Source organism: Amblyomma americanum, chromosome 3, assembly GCF_052857255.1.
Source record: "Amblyomma americanum isolate KBUSLIRL-KWMA chromosome 3, ASM5285725v1, whole genome shotgun sequence".
Lineage (NCBI taxonomy): Eukaryota > Metazoa > Arthropoda > Arachnida > Ixodida > Ixodidae > Amblyomma > Amblyomma americanum.
In genome coordinates this window covers 187,392,416-187,410,788 of record NC_135499.1, presented here as the reverse complement: position 1 = coordinate 187,410,788, position 18,373 = coordinate 187,392,416, and the positions used below count along the sequence as shown (strand labels likewise).

Genomic DNA, 18,373 nt, shown 5'->3' with positions numbered 1-18,373 from the left:
AAGCCAGTCCGCCAGCTGAGCGGCGGGCTCACATTTGAGATCAGTGCTTTGAAAGGATTTATCGTGGCCGAGGCAGAAAAACTGTTGGTGGCGTGACTACGGCACTGATGTCAGATCCTCAAATATTTTGAGTGACATAAGTTTGTTGCGCGGGCGGCCTCTGATTAAGCCAACAGGACAACAAGCATTTGTGCAGTTGGTCCCAGAGTCTGGTCATTTTATTCAGAGTTCATTCATTCTGAGGCACATTGGGCCACAGCTAGAAAGGCACGAAAAGTTTTATCTGCTCGGATTAAGCCCAGTTATCTCCGAATTGGAACAACAAATGTGACTTAATTAGAGCGTGGCGCACTTAGTGGAAGGTCCCGACACCACAAACTAAGCTCCTTCGTGTTAGCATTATAGTTACCTTCTCTGATCTTCTGCCCACCGTATATTCAGACCTTTCGGACAAGAAAGAACAGTCGGGTGACACGAGATTACTCCGACAGAGAAGCTTGTGTGTACACCGTTTTGTTGCCCAGCGCCTTGTAAAATGTAGCTTGCCGTTCACAGAAGGCAATCAGTGGTGTATATAGTTTCCACTCGTGTCGTCTTAGAGGGAAACGCGAACCAGGAGTACTTCAAAAAAAAAAAAAGACAACACAGGCGCTTTTTCAAAACTACTACTGGCTCGCGCTTTCTTCTGAAGATGAATGATGTACAACTCGCCATCTTGCCACAATAAGTTACACAGCGTAACAAACCAAAAGCAACCTAATTTGTAAGGGACTATTTCACTACACCAATTCACAGGGTACGTGGGATGTCATGGCGGTGAAAGAGTTCCTCCTGGAAGCCGCATGCTCCAAGCCGTCGTCGTCCTGTACGTTCTCAAGAAGCGTGGATCCAGACGTCCTGATCAGAAGCACATCACAAAAAGAGAAGATTATTGATACGTAGCAATGCCTCACTTTCAAACGCTCGTCAATTTCGTCGCTAGCCGAATTAGGTACGGTGCAGGACAAAGGCTTTTTCCATCGAACCCGATATGCCGCGACAGCCACGGTCACCATAATTCTGCGAATTTCAGAATCTCCCCCCAATAGAGGCATGTGAATATGGATAGTGTATGTTTATTTGAATAAGATTTGAATATGTTATTATTCGGTTTGTATGGAATCGAGAAATTGGTATTGGAGAACCTTACAATATTCGGTAGCGATCGAATACCGCAGACTTCAATAAATCCGACCGTGGCAAAACCGCAATATCTGGGCAAGTTACTCGAAGATCGAGTTTGAAGTGTCATCATGCAATACAAAGGTAATTTCTTCACTCTCTTTTCTGTCGCTTACTGTGTGGAACAGTCACATACGGACGCTGCTAGGTCTGGACCACATGAGAAACTCCGAAGGTGAGCTTTCCCACATCAAAACAATGACTCCAGAGGGAACACGTTATATGAGAAGGTCGAAGACGTTAAAATTTTCTGGGGTTTTTTACATTTCAAATGTTTCACTGAGTTATTAATAAGGCCACAAGCCCAAACTACCCTCAGCTATACCTCCCAAGTGGCGGATGTGGTCGCTGTCGGCGCCCCTCGCCGGCCAGGTGGCCACGGTCCTCCTGGTGGTAGCTTGACCTAATTTCGGCCTCTCTCCCTCGTCGCGTGGAGATTCGAAAGGTGTTACCATTCTGATTACCTGCGTATCCTGCGTGCTGCCAGCACAGCTAGAGCCGCCAGCAGGACGGCCACTGCCACCGCGCTGGAGACCCAGGCCAAGATACTCGCCAGGTGTGGGCCTGCAGAGAAGGCATGCATCCTTGTTGCGGCTATATTCTTCTTACCGACACTTCTTAGCTTTCAAATGCAGCACATGCGTGCGCAGCTGCCCTGGACAAGTCATTATTTGTTCCTCGTGTGAGGCACTCCGCATGCGCTGGATAATTCAAATTTCTTTATGACGAAGGCTACAATGCTCATTTTGTTCGTTAACACGAACGCAAGCGCACCGTTGGGCAAACGATATTGACTAGAAGAGTAAAGCATGCATAACCGAAGTGCAGCACTGTAAATACAGTTGAGGCAGTTGAGACTACCTCCGTGCTGTAACCGCACGCCGTGCGCTCAGAACAGGCTGCGATAGTGAACATTCATCGAGGCTTTCGAAATCGACCAAATTCTCGGTGTTTTCTCTGCCAAAAACGTGGCCAAACTCAGTTGCGCAAGGGCTAGCGTCAGATATGGCACTCCCTCATAGAGCGGTTGAGGGAACATCTGCTGGACTGCACTGAACTCTCAGCGCGCACCACAAAAATAAGTCAGATTCACCTGAAGACCACCTCGCTCTGCTATGCTAACGAAAATAAGCGTGATGGAATGATAATTAAAAAAATGCAGCAACACTTAGCACTTGAGCTTGTCAAGTCTGACATACAGACGACGACTGTGAGAATGATAACTTGCAGCTCTTGTTTAGGCTACAAAACCTCTGCAAATATTACTGCAATTATTAGAACCTGACCTTCACGCTCGACACGGTGCCGAACCTAAGGAGCGACTGTTGATCTCTGCAGCTTTGTTTCCCTGGTCCCCAGACCAGGAGCGATCTTTCTTCAACTGTGAACTTTCTGCGAAAGCTATACATACTTTACAATTTTTCATCGCAGCCGTTGGCTGCGTTAGTGTGGATGCTAATGAGTATTTACTCCATAAACAAAATATACTTCACCTTTGGGGAGGTGGTGCTTCCCCTAAATACACTGAACTCACCGCCACTGTCTTTGGTGCAAGGGGTGGACCCGTCGGCACACAGGCATGACTGCTTGCCGTCGCACACAGCGCTCTTGTCTGAGCAGCCCGAGTCGCACGGTCCAGGTTGGTTCCCGGATTTGGCGGACACTTTGGCTGCGAGAAACAAGACCAAGAGGCAGTCATGAACTCACGCTTTTGCTCCACAAATATATTAGTGCGGAAGACTTGACGAAAAAAGAAAAAATCGCAAGGACGCCTAATTACCCCATCTGCTGGTCCTAGAAGCTGTCGACGCCCTTACCGGAAGTGACGTCGCCTCCCTCCAGCCAATGAGAGAATTTTTTATGACAGACGGCACATTTTATCCTCGACGGGGCTATAATGCTGTCACATCAGAAAAGTTTGGGTCCTCGGCGAGCACCATTAAGTTTCTTTGCAGAGGCAGCGAAATCAACGACGTCGCCGCGGCAAGGTTTCGCACACGATGCTTACATAGAATGTGGTCCAAAGCATGGTTAGAACTCTGTCGAAAAGGTGGCTCTACGGCGCGCAGTTGTGAATTCTTTTTTAGCTCTCCCGTTCTCCTGTGCAACGCACGAGGGCACCTACTATTCACAAGGCGAGCATGAGTCGGACTCTAAATATTTCCCTCGCTCCCTCAACTCATGATTCGGTAGTCGAGCAAAAAGGACCACGAAGAAAAGAACGTGCCGTTCGGCGCGAAATTTTTGACAGCGTCGACAAAGCCCCAAACTTCGTTCCTTTGTGGCTATACCGTGTTTGTGACCAAAATAATAATAATAATAATAATAATAATAATAATAATAATAATAATAATAATAATAATAATAATAATAATATTAATAATAATAATAATAATAATAATAATTGGTTTTTAGGGAAAGGAAATGGCGCAGTATCTGTCTCATATATCGGCGGACACCTGAACCGCGCCGTAAGGGAAGGGATAAAGGAGGGAGTGAAAGAAGAAAGGAAGAAGGAGGTGCCGTAGTGGAGGGCTCCGGAATAAATTCGACCACCTGGGGATCTTTAACGTGCACTGACATCGCACAGCACACGGGTGCCTTAGCGTTTTTCCTCCATAAAAAAAAAAACGCTAAGGCGCCCGTGTGCTGTGCGATGTCAGTGCACGTTAATGCACAAATCACTGTGTCGGGGTAAACTGTCGTTGGTAAGCTGGTAGGCAAAAAATTGGACGCCACAATTAAGCTCCGCCTTAAGGGCATGATGCAATTGCGTTAATGGGTGCGGAATATATGTGCGGAATTTGTTATTCTCAACTTCACATTCATAGATCGCTTGCAGTCCTCATACCACGCCTGACGCAGTGGTGCAGCGGTTAAGCGATGCGCTACTGCCCTGCGATGGCAGGTGCTGCCACTGGTACGTGGTGCTTGTGCGACTCAGGTACGACACCGGATTTTAAGCATGCTGCAGAAGGGGAGCTTGAACTCTATCGCGGAAAATCTGAGTGATGGAAGCGGAGGCACTGTGTGCTTAAATATAATGCCCCAAGTGAAATGAGCTGGGCGGCTAAAATAAATAAATGAATATATGGGTACACGATGTTCGAGACGAGACGAAACTGCGCGCCTATGGGCAAGTGCAGCCTTAATTGAGTTGGTTCTGTGGCGCTGTGCACAGCATGCAGGGGCCTTATAGTATAACCCAGAATTCGGTGGTCAGAGATCTCAGAACAGTAGGTCGCTGACTTTTCGGTACACCCGCACTCCCGCACCACGTATTTGACCGCCGAGGTACGATAATAGGCTATCAATAATAAGCAGACAGATTTAGAGGAAGTAATAGTGTTCGATGAAGATAGCCTCGAGTGGATATTGTTCCGTGCCCTAGCATTCACCGGCGCGCAATCTTCTGTACTGGGCGCGCGCCAATCGCAATCGCAGTTGGTGGAACTGCATTTTGACATCAATTGCACGCAGCGTTTAGCGAATGTGTCTGCAACATTTTCACCATCATCATCATCGTCATCTCCAGCCTGACTACGCCCATGCAATACAAAGGCCTCATCCATCCACCAAATTTTCTGCCGTCCCATGCTACGCTTGCCTTCTCTTGCAATCCAGTCCGTTGCCCTTAATGACCATCGGTTATTAACGACCGTTACGTGCCCTGCCCAAGCCCAGTTCATCTTGATTTGGATGTCATTAACTTGTGTTTGTTCCCTGACCCACTCTGCCCTCTTCCTGTCTCTTAATGTTACGTCATCCTTCCCATAGCTCGCTGTGCGGTCCTCAGCTTAAGCTGAACCCCCTTCATTAGCCCCCAGTGTCGCTGTATAGAAGGGTGCTCACGCTGGACGACGAGCTGCTTGCTGCGTGCCAGCGTCCCCATGCCGTCGCTGAAGTGGCAGGCGTAGACGCCCGAGTGCTGCGCCGACACGTTGGCCAGTCGCAGCCGGCTGTGCGTTAACGTCGCCCCGGACTCCGGGCTCAGGGGCGTGTGCCACACGCGCAGCGACGCCGCAGACGCGGGCTGTCCCGTGTGCGCCGGGACGACGGTGCCATTGTGGCGCCACTCGACTTTCATCGGCTCGTGGCTGGCAGCCGCGCACGTGAACGATGCCGCGCCGCCCTCTCGCACGTGCATCACGTCACGAGGCTGCGTGCTGCGCAGTGAAAAGTCTCACCTGCATACACTGAAGCACACGTCGTCGGGGTAAAAATGCAGATGACAAAGGGAGGAAGGGGTGCCTTTCTTCTCTTCAGAAACTCGCTGTTGTTTACACACCAGGCTTATCTTGCTTAAACAGACGAGCACTATGGCAGGACATCACAAGAGTTCTACCTCGCATAGCATAGCACCCAACGTAATTGTGATGGGTGATGCTGGTGGAAAACTTTTTTAATGTTTCAAACAAGAGAGTTTGGGAGTCAGAAGACCCCGCTACATGATCGGTATCCTTAGTCCTGGACACCGCACGACGAGGCCCCATCTCGCACCCGCGTTACCGGAGCTCTTTGGGACTCGAGTGTGGAGCAGTTGAGAAGGGCAGTCTCCCATGCTTCTCGGGTAGGGGTAGGGGAAGGGGGAAGTTGAGGAATATGAATACATGCCCACACCATGCGAAAAATATCGCAGATCTCTCCACAGTGCGGGCAACGGCGGTCGCTGTGCATGCTCGGTGGCCAGACAAAAGGGGCGACACTCGGCCGTGGGTTGGTGACGCCGGATCCGGTGCGAGGATGGGCGCCACGAAGACGCTGGTTGCAGTCGCGGAGCTGAGCAGCAGAGGTCACCCTTTCTAAATAAAGTTTTCCACCATCGCGACCATCCGCTTCAGTGCGGTAGCGACGATCTGTTCAAGGAGCTGGACAGAGTTAACCGAGTCCCGCACACCTTGGGTATGGCCCTTTACTTCCTCACTCCTTCACTGCAACCTCCTCCTCCCCTCGCCCGAAACTGTCTGCCATCCACATCATTACATTAATATACCCGTTACCCCAATGCGCTGTGAGCATTTCTGCATAAAACCATAACACACACACACACGCACACACACGCGCACACACACACGCACACGCGCACCCACACACGCTCGCACGCACACACACACATACACACACACATACGCACACACACACACACACACACACACGCGCACGCACACACACACACACACACACACACACACACACACACACACACACACACACACACACACACACACACACACACACGCTCGCGCACGCACACACACACACACACACACACACACACACACACACACACACACACACACACACACACACACACACACACACACACACACACACACACACACACACACACACACACACGCACACGCACAGACACGCGCACACACACACACACACACACACACAAACTTAACTTATTCCGTATAGTACACAGCGAACCCAAATTATGCCTTTATGGCAAGTGTGCAAAATAAAAAGTGACATTACTGCCAGCAAAACACGATTGTATTCCCTTTCTAAAAGTCGTTGTGAGCTGTTAATCGAGAGAAGCATGCGTGCGAGGCCACTGACACGAAGGGTCTATCTAGTCTACAAGAGCGATCACGAATACATTAAGTGCTCTCTGCTCACATGAAAAGACTCAGGGCTAGTCGCTGACAGTGAGCCGCTCTCTCTCTGCACGCCATGGGCCAGAAGTGTCACTTAGAAGGTCAGTCAGTGCAATCAGGAAGGGCGGCGGTGTAGTATACACACATAAGTCATGGCGAGACAAAAACCTACCGTTGACGCTGCGTGGGCGTCGCTCCAGCGGCATCCCTTCTGCTCCTGAGCAGAAGGAGCTGCTCGTGTGCCATGGCGCTTAGGATGACGGACAAGAAGATGGCGCCGTGGCCGGTCCTCATGGTCACCTTGTGGCTGCACGAATGTTGCGTAGGAAATTGAATCGATGATTTGCTTGGCTTGCTCTGTCTTCAGCGAATTTCGAACGCCGAAATCGGATGGAGATTTCTCACGCAACGCTTTCTCAGCTGGAAAAGAAATGGAAGCCGTAAAAAGAATCGACGACAAGAAGGAGCTCGGTGAACGTAGTACAGATGGCCGATAGAAAAAAAAATTCCTTTAAAAAATTCATTTCTGCACACTTCGGCAGCTTAAATTAGCAGTTGATGAGCGCCATCGCTAACGTTTCACGCTTGTGTCAGCTGACGCCGAACCTTACAAGGAAGCAAGCTAGAAGACTGAATTCCGCATCCTTCGAGGCTGGGTTATTTGGTGGTATCTCTGTATGCGTAAATTTAAACTAATTCTCTGTAGTTAAAAAAGCTCAGGAAATTCGGGCTTCTTCTTTGCGCAGCTGTCACCAAGTGCCAAGTGGCGCTGAACACTCAAAATAATAGCGGGAATTACGAATGTTCGGTACATCCCATGGATTTTCTATGCCCGTTAAAATAGGTGGCATGAGCGCAGGAAGCCTTTTGTAGGTAATAATTTGCAGCGAGGAAGAAGAGTCGGCCACGATAAAAATCACGTCTGTTTGGAATTTATCGAGACTGTCTAGTTTCTCAAAGTTGGCGACCAACAGATGCTGCTAGGTGCTGACGTCAAGTGCAGTCGAATGCATTTATAACGAAGCGCTCCAGCCTCCAAAATCCTTTGTCACACAGGCCCCTCGTTGTAAAGGTCGTGCACCGTATCGCGCGCAATATAGAGAGCTAAACGCGTTTAGCGGAAGAAAACATTTGTCTAAGGTGAATTCACGAGATGCCTAATGAAAGAAGCCACTAATTTTCTTCTAGGCACTTAGTCCTATATATGGAAGAATGTGCAACTGCAACCGCCCTTATTACATTGCGGCACGCTTCAACTGGCTGGCGGTACGCTTCATTTCAATGGTTTGGCGAGGTTTAATAGAATTCGTTGCAGCATTCCTGTGTGGTCGTGTGCCTTGGCAGACCGTGCCTTGGCAGACCTTAACCATGATCTAACTGCTACAACAATAAAGTACAGCTCGGTGACAAGAAACCACATTCATGTGCTCCAGCATCGGCAACTTGTTGTAAGCGGCACAATTGTCGATAACAAGGGCAATGTTGCGGTTCTGCAGCTGCATCATTTCCTCCACCTGGAAAAGCCTGCTAGGATTCTCCCGCGCAGCCTTCGCTGAGGCGTCAACCGGCGCTCCCTATGCGCATCGCAGCCCATTGGCGGCTGCGCAGGGCGGCTGCGCTATGTGCGTTCGATGTAAAGCAACAAATAACCCGCCGGGGGAGCCTAAATTCCTTCGTTATAGAGGCAAATTTGTTGCAGCGGTGTTCGCTGTAGAGCCTTCACGATACATATGAAGGGTAGGAATTTGGCCGGGACATATGAAATTCTTACTAATACAGGTCGTTTCGTCGTATAAGCTTTCGATTGCATATGAGCAATAATGTCCAGGAAAGGTGAGCATGAGCCAGAGTTGTAAGTCAGGCGTTACAAGTAAATTATTGCAGAAAATTTAATTTCATTGGAATTTTTAATGCATTGAGTACTTTCTGCAAGGGGCAACGTTCTCCGAAATCCAATTATCTTTTTGGCGGTAATCGATTACCATAGTAATCTGTTTTTGCGATTTTCAAACAATTGTTATGAAATGTGCTAAACGTTAGTTTGATCAACCCGTGCCATTTGCGAATAGCACGAGGGTCCAAGATGGGGTTCCTGCACTGGCAATACTCTATAAGCGGTGCATTCGAAACTGGTATAGAGTAGGGATCGCCCCGTAACCCATATCGAGGAAGCATGTGAGAACATGTGAAACGCATTAACAAAAAACTTGGACGACGCTTAATCTGCCCACAAGAGTACAATGCGATACCATCAGAGATCCCTGCTGAGCAAGTGCTGCTCTTCCATAAATTCTCAGGTTGCGCGGAGTCCTCATGCCACTACTGGCACAATGATGCAGCGGTTAAGCGATGCGGCCATTTCCGGTCGGGCTTTTGAGACCGAGGTTGCTCTTCCGAAGCTCTCGTGAGGCTCATTTTTGCCCAGATCGGGAGACCCGCCGCGGTGGCTCAGTGGTTAGGGCGCTCGACTACTGATCCGGAGTTCCCGGGTTCCAACCCGACCGCGGCGGCTGCGTTTTTATGGAGGAGAAACGCTAAGGCGCCCGTGTGCTGTGCGATGTCAGTGCACGTTAAAGATCCCCAGGTGGTCGAAATTATTCTGGAGGCCTCCACTACGGGAACCTCTTTCTTTCTTCTTTCACTCCCTCCTTTATCCCTTCCCTTACGGCGCGGTTCAGGTGTCCAACGATATATGAGACAGATACTGCGCCATTTCCTTTCCCGCCCAAAAAACCAATTATTATTATTATTGTTATCGGGAGGCGGGGTTTTGTACGGGAGGCCGTTTTTCTCGACCAGTGAGCTCATGCCCGGTGGACACGGTGGGCAGGTGGCAACTGCATTGAATTTACTTCAATTAATTTCATTGTCGCCAGCCACGCATGGTGGGCAGGTTGGCCACAAGCCGATGAGCAGGCTGCCACTGACTTTTTCCTGACACGGACGGACGGGCAGGGGCTATTAGCGCGATAGCGCTGGGGGTCCCGTCCAGGGGAAAATCCGGCGTCGTGCCACAAGTTCCGCAATTTGTTGCCATTCCTGAGGCCCGTTTTACGCTTCACTACTTTTACTCTCGACGATGACAGAGACGGCAGATTTTCCCCTTCAATGGTAGCTGGGCCTCCCGTATTGTTACGTGCAATTTTCGGCGAAGAGACACTTTCGTTCGTATAGTTGTTGCGCATTTCTGCTGCGCTGTTTGTGCGCCTAGTCTACAAATACGTTCCTTATACCCCACACCCCCCCCCCCCCAAAAAAAAAAAAAAACATTGGGGGGAAGTTAGCGCTTGTGACAGTGCGTTTTACGTTCGGTAGCGTTCGCATATACATCCAGTGTGATACACTGACCATTTCTAACAGCCACGGATCGGCGACTCGACTGTGGTATAACGCTGATAAGTATTGGAAAATATAACTCTCAAAAAATGCTTACGTAATGCTCCACGGTGCGGAGCGTCGAGCATGTTATTCGACAGTGTTCATCATCACACAACACACAAGTGCGGTCGAGCGTTGGCCTCCTCAGTTTTCCAATGCAGTCAGGAGCCGACCAGTAGAAATAGTATAACCATATCCGAGCCGCCGTCCGGATAAGAGCTGACAGGTATACGCGTGTCCATGGACGAGTCCAACCGTAGGCCGACAACACTCGGCGTTCCAATCTTGCGTCAGGCGTCGCTTGATGAAATCCCGGCCGCTGTTCCGACATACGTGCGGTGCGATGTCCGTGCACGATAAGGACGGTGGAAATTGATCTTACGCCCTGTACTGCTCTGTCCTTCACAGCACCCCCCCCCCCCCCCCCTAGTGCTGATTCGGGACGTTAAACCTCACATACCATAGGCTTGTTGTTTCCTCGCTTTTGTGATAGATGAAATGTAATGCCTATTATCTATCTGTTTATAAAGTATTGCAGCACGTAAGTGAAGCAGTTACAACACATGAGGACGTTGCATTCCCAGACGACTCTTTTAGTCTGAAAGAACGTGTGAAGCGCCGCAAATATCAGGGCAGGGGTCACGTACAGACTGAATTTCCACTACGGGCAACTGCGGCTGTATTAATATACTTCGTGTATATACAGTAACTACTTTCACCGGGGATGACGAACTAAACAACAAACTAAAAGAGCGGAGGCATTATTAACCTTTCTAAAGTTATTAGCACACCATGAAGGAAGTGCAGTTAACTCTGCAAGAAAATCGACACGTCACTGACACATGTTCTTTTTAGTGCGCTAGCACTCATAGTGGCCATTCCCCGCATTCAGGCATTGTTTGCTTGGTTGTTTGCCTATCTGTCCGCCTCTTTGTCTGAAGCCGGTTTCGTGGCAGGCTGCTCACCTGCCCACCGGGTGGTGGACAGCCTGCCCACCGTGTCAGGCGACAGCCCATTTAAGCTTGCGGGGTTCTCAGAAAGAGCAACCTGGGTTACAGCCCAACCCAAGTCCCACCGATGGCAACACCTGTCACAGCACCTGCCTTGTGCCACTTTGCCACTGCTCGCCTGCCCACCGGGTGGCTTACTTGCCAAGGTGCAGTCGGTAGCAACCAGGCGAGAACCTGGGGCGCTAATTAGGCGGCACCGCCCCTAAGCGCACCGAGCTAAGCGGAATGAGAAGCAGCGGTTAGGAGGGGAACGTGATTGGAATGAAGCTTGCACAGTAGCTAGAAGAAGCTTGCACAGTAGTAGATGTAGGAGGTGGTAATTAGGTGGAAGCCTGGTGCCACCTAGAGGGTCGTAGCTCCAACCGACAAAGGAGGTCAAGCTAGCGCATGTATCCGCATCTGACCTAATTATCTAAATCCACTGACCATTTTTTTTTACGTAATAGGCTTCCAGAAAACCCCACACAACCGCATTCTTCTGCTCAGTCCCACAAAATCTTTCAACCGTAGCTGCCGCGACAAGAAAGTGAAAATCAAATTCATGTTTCACGCTTGCTACTGATAGATAGGTCGTGTCCCCTCGCTATCTATCAAATAGTGTGGCTAATTATTTTAAGAGAAAATCCTTAACACTTAACGCTTAACAAAATGGGAAAGAACTCCAGAGACAAGTCACTTTAAGTGCACCATCCCTGCGAAGGTATTTATATAGCCTGCTGCGGTCGAGCAACCGGGAGACATAAATGCTGTTTCTGTTCAGAATTTCAAGCCTGGAAGAGCGAGGGCTCAGAATTGATCATCAGAAGTACCACAAAGAAGAGCAATCTTGGTAGGGATCTTCATAAAATTAGATTGGTAGAAGCTTACCTGCATCGTCATCATCATCATCATCACATTGACTACGCCCACAGCAGGACAAAGGCCTCTCCATTAGCTCTCTAAATAACCCTGTTCTGTGCCATCTGCGGCCACGATATTGCCGCAAACTTCTTAATCGAACCCGCGCCCACATAACCTTCTGCCGGCCCTTTCTACGCATGCCTTCTCTTGGAATCCACTCCGTCACCCTTAGGGACCATCGGTTATCTTGCCTTCGTATTACATGCCCTGCCCAAGCCCATTTCTTCCTTTTGATTTCGACTAGGATGTCACTAACCCGCGTCTGTTCCCTCACCCACTCTACCCTCTTCCGGTATCTTAACGGTACACCTATCATTTTCCTTTCCATGGCTCGCTGCGTTGTCCTTAACTTAAGCTGAACCTTTTTCGTTAGCATCCATGTTTCTGCCCCATAGGTTAGTACCGGTGAGATATAGCTGCTGTACACTTTTCTCTTGAGGGATATTGGTAACCTTCTATTCATGATCTGGGAGACACTGCCATATGCGCTCCACCACATTCTTTTAACGCGACAGCGTTAAAGGCCCCGTTCACCAGAAAATCGAGCGTCGGCGTTGTGATCAAAAAATCACGAGCATGACTCTGGAATATGGTGCCAAGAGAGCAGCCTAGGAGAGGGTCACCTAAGCCAAGTGACCCTGCGGCGTCATCACAACCTGCACACCGGAGAGTGAGCAAACTGCCCACCGTGGCAGGTGGCAGTTAAATTAATGACTGGTCGCTCGGGAAGATCAACCTAGGCCACACAATGCTCACCAATTGGAAGATCTGCCATCGCAGGCCAGTGGCGCACCGCTTAACCGCTGTACCACTGCGCCAGGAGGGGTATGAGAACTCCCATGGATCTATGAATGCAAAGTAGAGAATGACCTTCTGCATATATGGGAATTAACTAAATACGCTATCGCGTCATACCCTTAGGGCGAAATTTAAGGGGCCCCTCAAATTTTCTTCTAGTTATTTCTCTCAAGTCATCGGGATCTGCGGTCACTACCTGCTCTAAGTGCACGTATTCTCTTACCACTTCCAGAGCCTAACTGCCAACAGTAAACTGCTGCTCCCTTCCGAGACTATTTAACGTTACTTTAGTTTTATGCATTTAATTTTGAGACCAATCATTCTGCTTTCCCTGTCTAGGACATCCATCATGCTTCCAATTCATTCTCTGAATGACTAAGCAAGGCAAATGAGCAGGCAAGCGGAGGGAAAAGAGGGGCTTGTTATGACATACATGACAGAAGCCAACAGTCGCCGAAATCAAGGACCACAGGGGATACATATTTTTTAATTTCTAGTGTTCGTCAATGGGCGATTAACAGGGGGATAATTTAAAGATAATTGATTTGAAAGAAGAAGAAAAAACAACCATATGCCGCCGGTGGGTTCCGTTCATGGTTTATACTTAATGGGGGTTTAACGACCCAAAGCGGCTTAGGCTACGAGGGACGCCGTAGTGAAGGGATCCGGAAATTTCGACCTCTTGGGGTTCTTTACCGTGCACTGACATCGCACAGCACACGGGCCTCTAGAATTTCGCGACCATCGAAATTCGACGTCCGCGGCGGGATCGAAACCGCGTCTTTCGGGCAAGCAGCCGCGCGCCATTACCACTGAGCCACCTTGGGCAGGGCATGCAATGCGAAACAAATATAGACGATGGTACTTGAGGGTAACGGACTAGATTTCAAGGGAAAGGAGGTGTAGCAGGGGGCGGCAGAAAGTTAGGTGGGCGGATGAGATTAGGAAGTTTGCAGGCATAAGGTGCGCGCAGCTGGCAAAGGACAGGGTTAATTGGAGAGACATGGGAGAGGCCTTTGCCCTGCAATGGGCGTAGTCAGGCTGGTGATGATGATGAAAGTAACAAAGAAAGTATTATTGCATAATAAATATACGATCAACCAAAAAAAACAAATGTTCCAATAAACTAAGATATCTCGGCATGACAAGTACCGACAGTCTTAATTGGGATAAGAATATTGAAAACGTTTGTGGGTCCGCTTTCATCTACCCTTTAAAGAGAAACCTAAAAAAATGCCCCCTGTGGTGTCTAACCGCGTATACTACGATAATTAGGCCAACATCGGAATATGAAAGTACTGTCTGGGACCCTGACAGTCGCACACAGATTAAAAAGAGAGGCTAGCAGCCAGGTTTATTTTTTCATGTTATGAATGAACGCAATCGGTGACTGAACTTGTCGATATTGCTGGTGTACAACTGTTCACCAGTTTCAAGGCAAATAGCACGCCTAGAATTCCTCTATGGGCTTTATATTAAAAACCTAAAGATGGATCCAGCATCGTATATACTGCCTGCTGGACGAGTGTTAGCCCGTACAAATCATGTTTATTGCATTAAACCTTGCACACCAACACTGACGCATTTATATTTTCCTGTCTCATCCAAGCTATTGTTGAGCGCAACCGTCTTGACGCCTAGGTGTTTACAGGTTACCAGCGCGCTGAAAGTTTTCAGCGGAGGTTGGAAACGGTTTTCAAAACAACCGGCGGCAGACCCGCCGCTCGCACGTTTCAGCGAGGAGCGATGACATTGGCGCATTGTGGGCGTCGTTACGGAGGCACAGCTGGGAACCTGAGCAGCGTGACATTTCCTCGCACAAGTGGCTGGCAGCGCAAGTGTTACATTTTGTTGCACTTGTCCCGCCGGATTTATGCAATACGCTTTGGGCCACCGAGACATGCGCAAATGCTAAGCGTGTAGTCGGCGTCAATCAACGAGGGGCATGAATTTAGGAAATATCTTGCTGGTAAAAACGATTAAGAACAGGTCAGAACCTTGAATGGCCGTCGCACCGGCGGGGATAGTCACCGGTGGCACTGGGGTGACGAATCTCTTACGCAGAGGTTTGTAAATACTGGTGTTGATTGGCCAAAGGCAACGCAACACATGCTGGTCTGAGTGTCCGCCTTGCACCAGGACTAACAGCGTGGAAAATGACACGGACCAAGTCAGAAAAATTACATACAGCGCGGGACTTAAATTGGTGGTTTAATGGGGCAGTTAACTGCCCTTTATACGCATCCAGAGGCACTTGTCCAAACATACCTCAAGAAAAAACCAAAAATACAAGAAGGGTGTCATTATTGTAGTAGGCAACAGTTGCACACGTCTAAAAATTCTGCTCATGATCTAACCTCGGTGTAGCGGCTGCCTTGTTTCCATAATGATGGCCGTTGACCGATAATTGTGTTTTGTGGGCTATTAGCGCCTCCGGGTATGTAATTAGACCAACTGTTCCAATAACTCACCAATTTAGGTCAGTCAGCTCTTTGTGATTTTTTTCTGTCTTCGTACGTGTCTTTTCGCGCACAGTTAGATCCTTATGGCTACACGTTTTGACACGCTGTAGCAGCTGCAAGGCTTTGGCAAGGCATTTCAAATTCATCTGTATTGAAGCCACGTCGAGATCGAAGAGAATGTGGAGTCTCGGGAACTCCCAACATTTCTCACAACTTCGTGCGAAGAACTGCGGTAGCAACTCGACCGTCACGTTTCTTCCTAGAAATCGATTACAATCGATGCCCTTTTCCGACGGTGGTGAAAAGTTCGGGAAGCACAGAAGAGAAGTAAACAAGTTTTACAGCTCTGCAATGCGCAGATGCTCGCTTCAACTGGCGAGTGTTGTTGTGGCGGGTACAACAAATTATGCGGCTTTTTCTTCCTCTCTTGCGCTCTCTCTGCCCGAAATGTCAGCTTTTCCCGGGGAGGGGGGGGGGGGGGGGGGGGGGCGTCAAGTGCTCGTCGTAAGGCGCTCGGAAGAACCGACTAAAGGCTCTTCCCGAGAACAGCTTCGGATAGTCTGTGGAAATAAATAAAGAGAAAATGTGCCCGCTGGAACCAAACTTCTCATGCTCAACAAGATTACCGGGAAAAGGGCATTTCTTTCTGTTTTCTTTTTTTTTCTTTAAGTCATCTAGGTCAGGGGAACGAACGAATGAGTCCTTGATCAACGCTCCGAGGAATACCAAAGGGTTTCCCTGGAACCGAACCACGCGCGTACTGGCACCTTTTACGCGGAAACTTCCTTCCCGCAGGCAGTCGCTCTCCGTACCGCGACGACGTGGGATCAATAGCTGAGCGGCCCGTCTGCACGTAGGGCTCCGTAGACCGGCGAGCGATCGCTTTTCGGGGTGCCGGGAAACCGAACGGCAGTCGCGCGAGAGTCTGCTCACCTCCGCAGTCCGTATACCACGTGCCGGCCGTAGGCAGAGACGCTCCGCTTCAGCACGTTTGCCGGCTGCGGACGTGCAAGTGGCGGAGGAGCCCCCGGGGCGGCGCTTCTTCCGACTCACAGCGCCGGTCCCCGCTGCACATGACGTCGGCCACGCGACATCCGCCACGCGAAGGGAAACGCGACACGCCAGCGCGCATCGGCTGCGGCGACAAGGTGTACGGTATCGAGCGGCTGCGCGCTGCCGGTGGGCCTCGCAGTCTGCGTCCAGGGCGAGGCGGCTGCGCGTTTCATGTCCCGCCTTCCGCCGGAGGTAGCGCGAGTTAGTTTGCCTTCTCGATCTGTCGTTCGTTGGGACGCACGCGTGACCCGCATTTAGTGGGCGGAGGTAGGCGGCCAGATCGCCTAGAGCAGCCACCGGTCGATCGAGTACGCGCGCGAAGCAAGCACCGTGGAAAGGGACGGAGAGATTGATCGGGAATAACAAAAGGGCCCGTTCCTTGATGCACCGTCGTTGCTCTCGACTTCCTTGGGCGGCTCAAGGTCTCGACTGAGATAGAAGCGTACGCACCATAGAGGAATAAAAGTGCAGCACAATCGTAGGTGTGTCCTCGTCGGGCGTCCCCTTTGATATTCCCTACAATTGCGGCATTTCTAAGCAAGGCTAACCCGCAGCCTTTACATGTACAAGCCAGCCAGCCAATCAATCAATCAATCAATCAATCAATCAATCAATCAATCAATCAATCAATCAATCAATCAATCAATCAATCAATCAATCAATCAATCAATCAATCAGTGAAATGCGGGACTCACTAGCCTTACCCTACTAACTAATTGAAAAAATTCTTGCTCTTTCAGCTGCTTTCTTACGGCCTGAAAGGCTGAAGTTGTCGGCCGGCCACGCTTAGACTGCAGCGGGAGACGGGAAACCACCAAAAATAGAGCGACGAATCTTTCGAAAAGAACGACTGCCCGTGCGTGATCGTGCCGGCGCATTGTTAGGAACTCTCGTCTTCACTTTCTAAAAATGTAAACATATATGAGCATCCGCGTTTCCTCTTCTAGCGGGTCTCCGGCGACCTCCATTGCACACGGGTGCATTTCGCCAACGACTGACGATTTTAAGCCAGGAGCAGAAAGTCTGCAGGGCCCGCCTGTCAGCGGTGTGGGTTTACATCTTCCAAACTGCTCCAAAATTGCGAATGTGCCTGTGGTTGGCGCACCTGTTTCAAGGAAGCGCCTCAGGCCCTAATGAGCGCGAATCGGCAAAGAGAAGCCCGCCATATAAAATTGGGGCAAAGATGACCTCGATACATAGCAGGATGTAACAGAGCCATGAATTAACGCGAAAAATGGATGCGGAATCGATAAATAACAACATGCACCACCAAACACACAACCTAATGAAAACTTAACGGGCCCAGTGATCGACCGCATCATGTCAGCGCGGGCGGAGCTTGCTTTTTTTGCTGTAAGTGAAAACATGGAATTACTAAAGACAGAAAGAATTGAAGCATATACACTGGTGAATGAGAGATGATTTCGACTAGCCGCTGCGGACCCTTACACATCGAACCCGTTCCGCTCGCAGAAGCGAGCATTTGGACGCAGACTTTGGTGAAAACGTATGCTGAAAATAGGTGCTTTTTTTTCTGCATTGGTAGCTCGTTCGAAAGGAATAGACCCCGTTTGGACACAATATGCTGCTTAAGCTAAGCGCTTTCTTGTGCAACCACAAAGGAGGGACACTGTGTATGGTTCACTATAGATAAAACCTATATACTCCTCCTCTTAGTCAATTAAGTAGCAACATCCGTCCTGACCGAGTTGCATCAGCGCTTAAAAGCGCCACAGCTTTACGAATGAGCACCTGCTAGCACTGTGATAGTCCCTGTAGGCATTCCGCAGGGCATCGACATCGTTCAAGCGTTCACTCACGGAACGCATTATTCACAGCCCGTGACACCACCGTTCGGATAGATGACAGACAACTAAGCAGACGCAGTGACACAAAGAAAAGAAGGAAAACCGGCACTATAAAAACTGACAGGAAGGCGAGGCGT

The 18,373-nt window shown here is 49.5% G+C and overlaps 1 protein-coding gene across 2 annotated transcripts; it reads right to left on the bottom strand.

Annotated features, from left to right (window-relative positions):
• Positions 1 to 727: 727 nt before the first annotated feature.
• On the bottom strand, positions 728 to 16,560 carry LOC144125644 (uncharacterized). 2 transcript variants are annotated; one of them, XM_077659219.1, is made up of 7 exons: positions 16,309 to 16,560; positions 12,872 to 12,960; positions 7,000 to 7,134; positions 5,074 to 5,387; positions 2,756 to 2,890; positions 1,686 to 1,785; positions 728 to 897 (listed from the first exon to the last, which is right to left on the bottom strand). In XM_077659219.1, the coding sequence occupies exons 3-7, from the start codon at positions 7,119 to 7,121 to the stop codon at positions 780 to 782; spliced, it is 789 nt and encodes a 262-aa protein (XP_077515345.1). In that variant the 5' UTR covers positions 7,122 to 7,134; positions 12,872 to 12,960; positions 16,309 to 16,560; the 3' UTR covers positions 728 to 779. The 2 variants fall into 2 exon arrangements, with proteins under 2 accessions (XP_077515345.1, XP_077515344.1); XM_077659218.1 differs by lacking the exon at positions 12,872 to 12,960 and having other exon boundaries at positions 16,309 to 16,559.
• Positions 16,561 to 18,373: the final 1,813 nt, after the last annotated feature.

Excerpts from the sequence above, each read along its gene's own strand:
- LOC144125644 (XM_077659219.1), bottom strand. The coding sequence starts at position 7,121 with ATGAGGACCGGCCACGGCGCCATCTTCTTGTCCGTCATCCTAAGCGCC. Across the intron at positions 5,388-6,999 it reads ACGCCCACGCAGCGTCAACG|CACGCAGCCTCGTGACGTGA; the intron begins GTAGGTTTTTGT and ends TTCACTGCGCAG. Across the intron at positions 1,786-2,755 it reads TTGCACCAAAGACAGTGGCG|GCCCACACCTGGCGAGTATC; the intron begins GTGAGTTCAGTG and ends CCTTCTCTGCAG.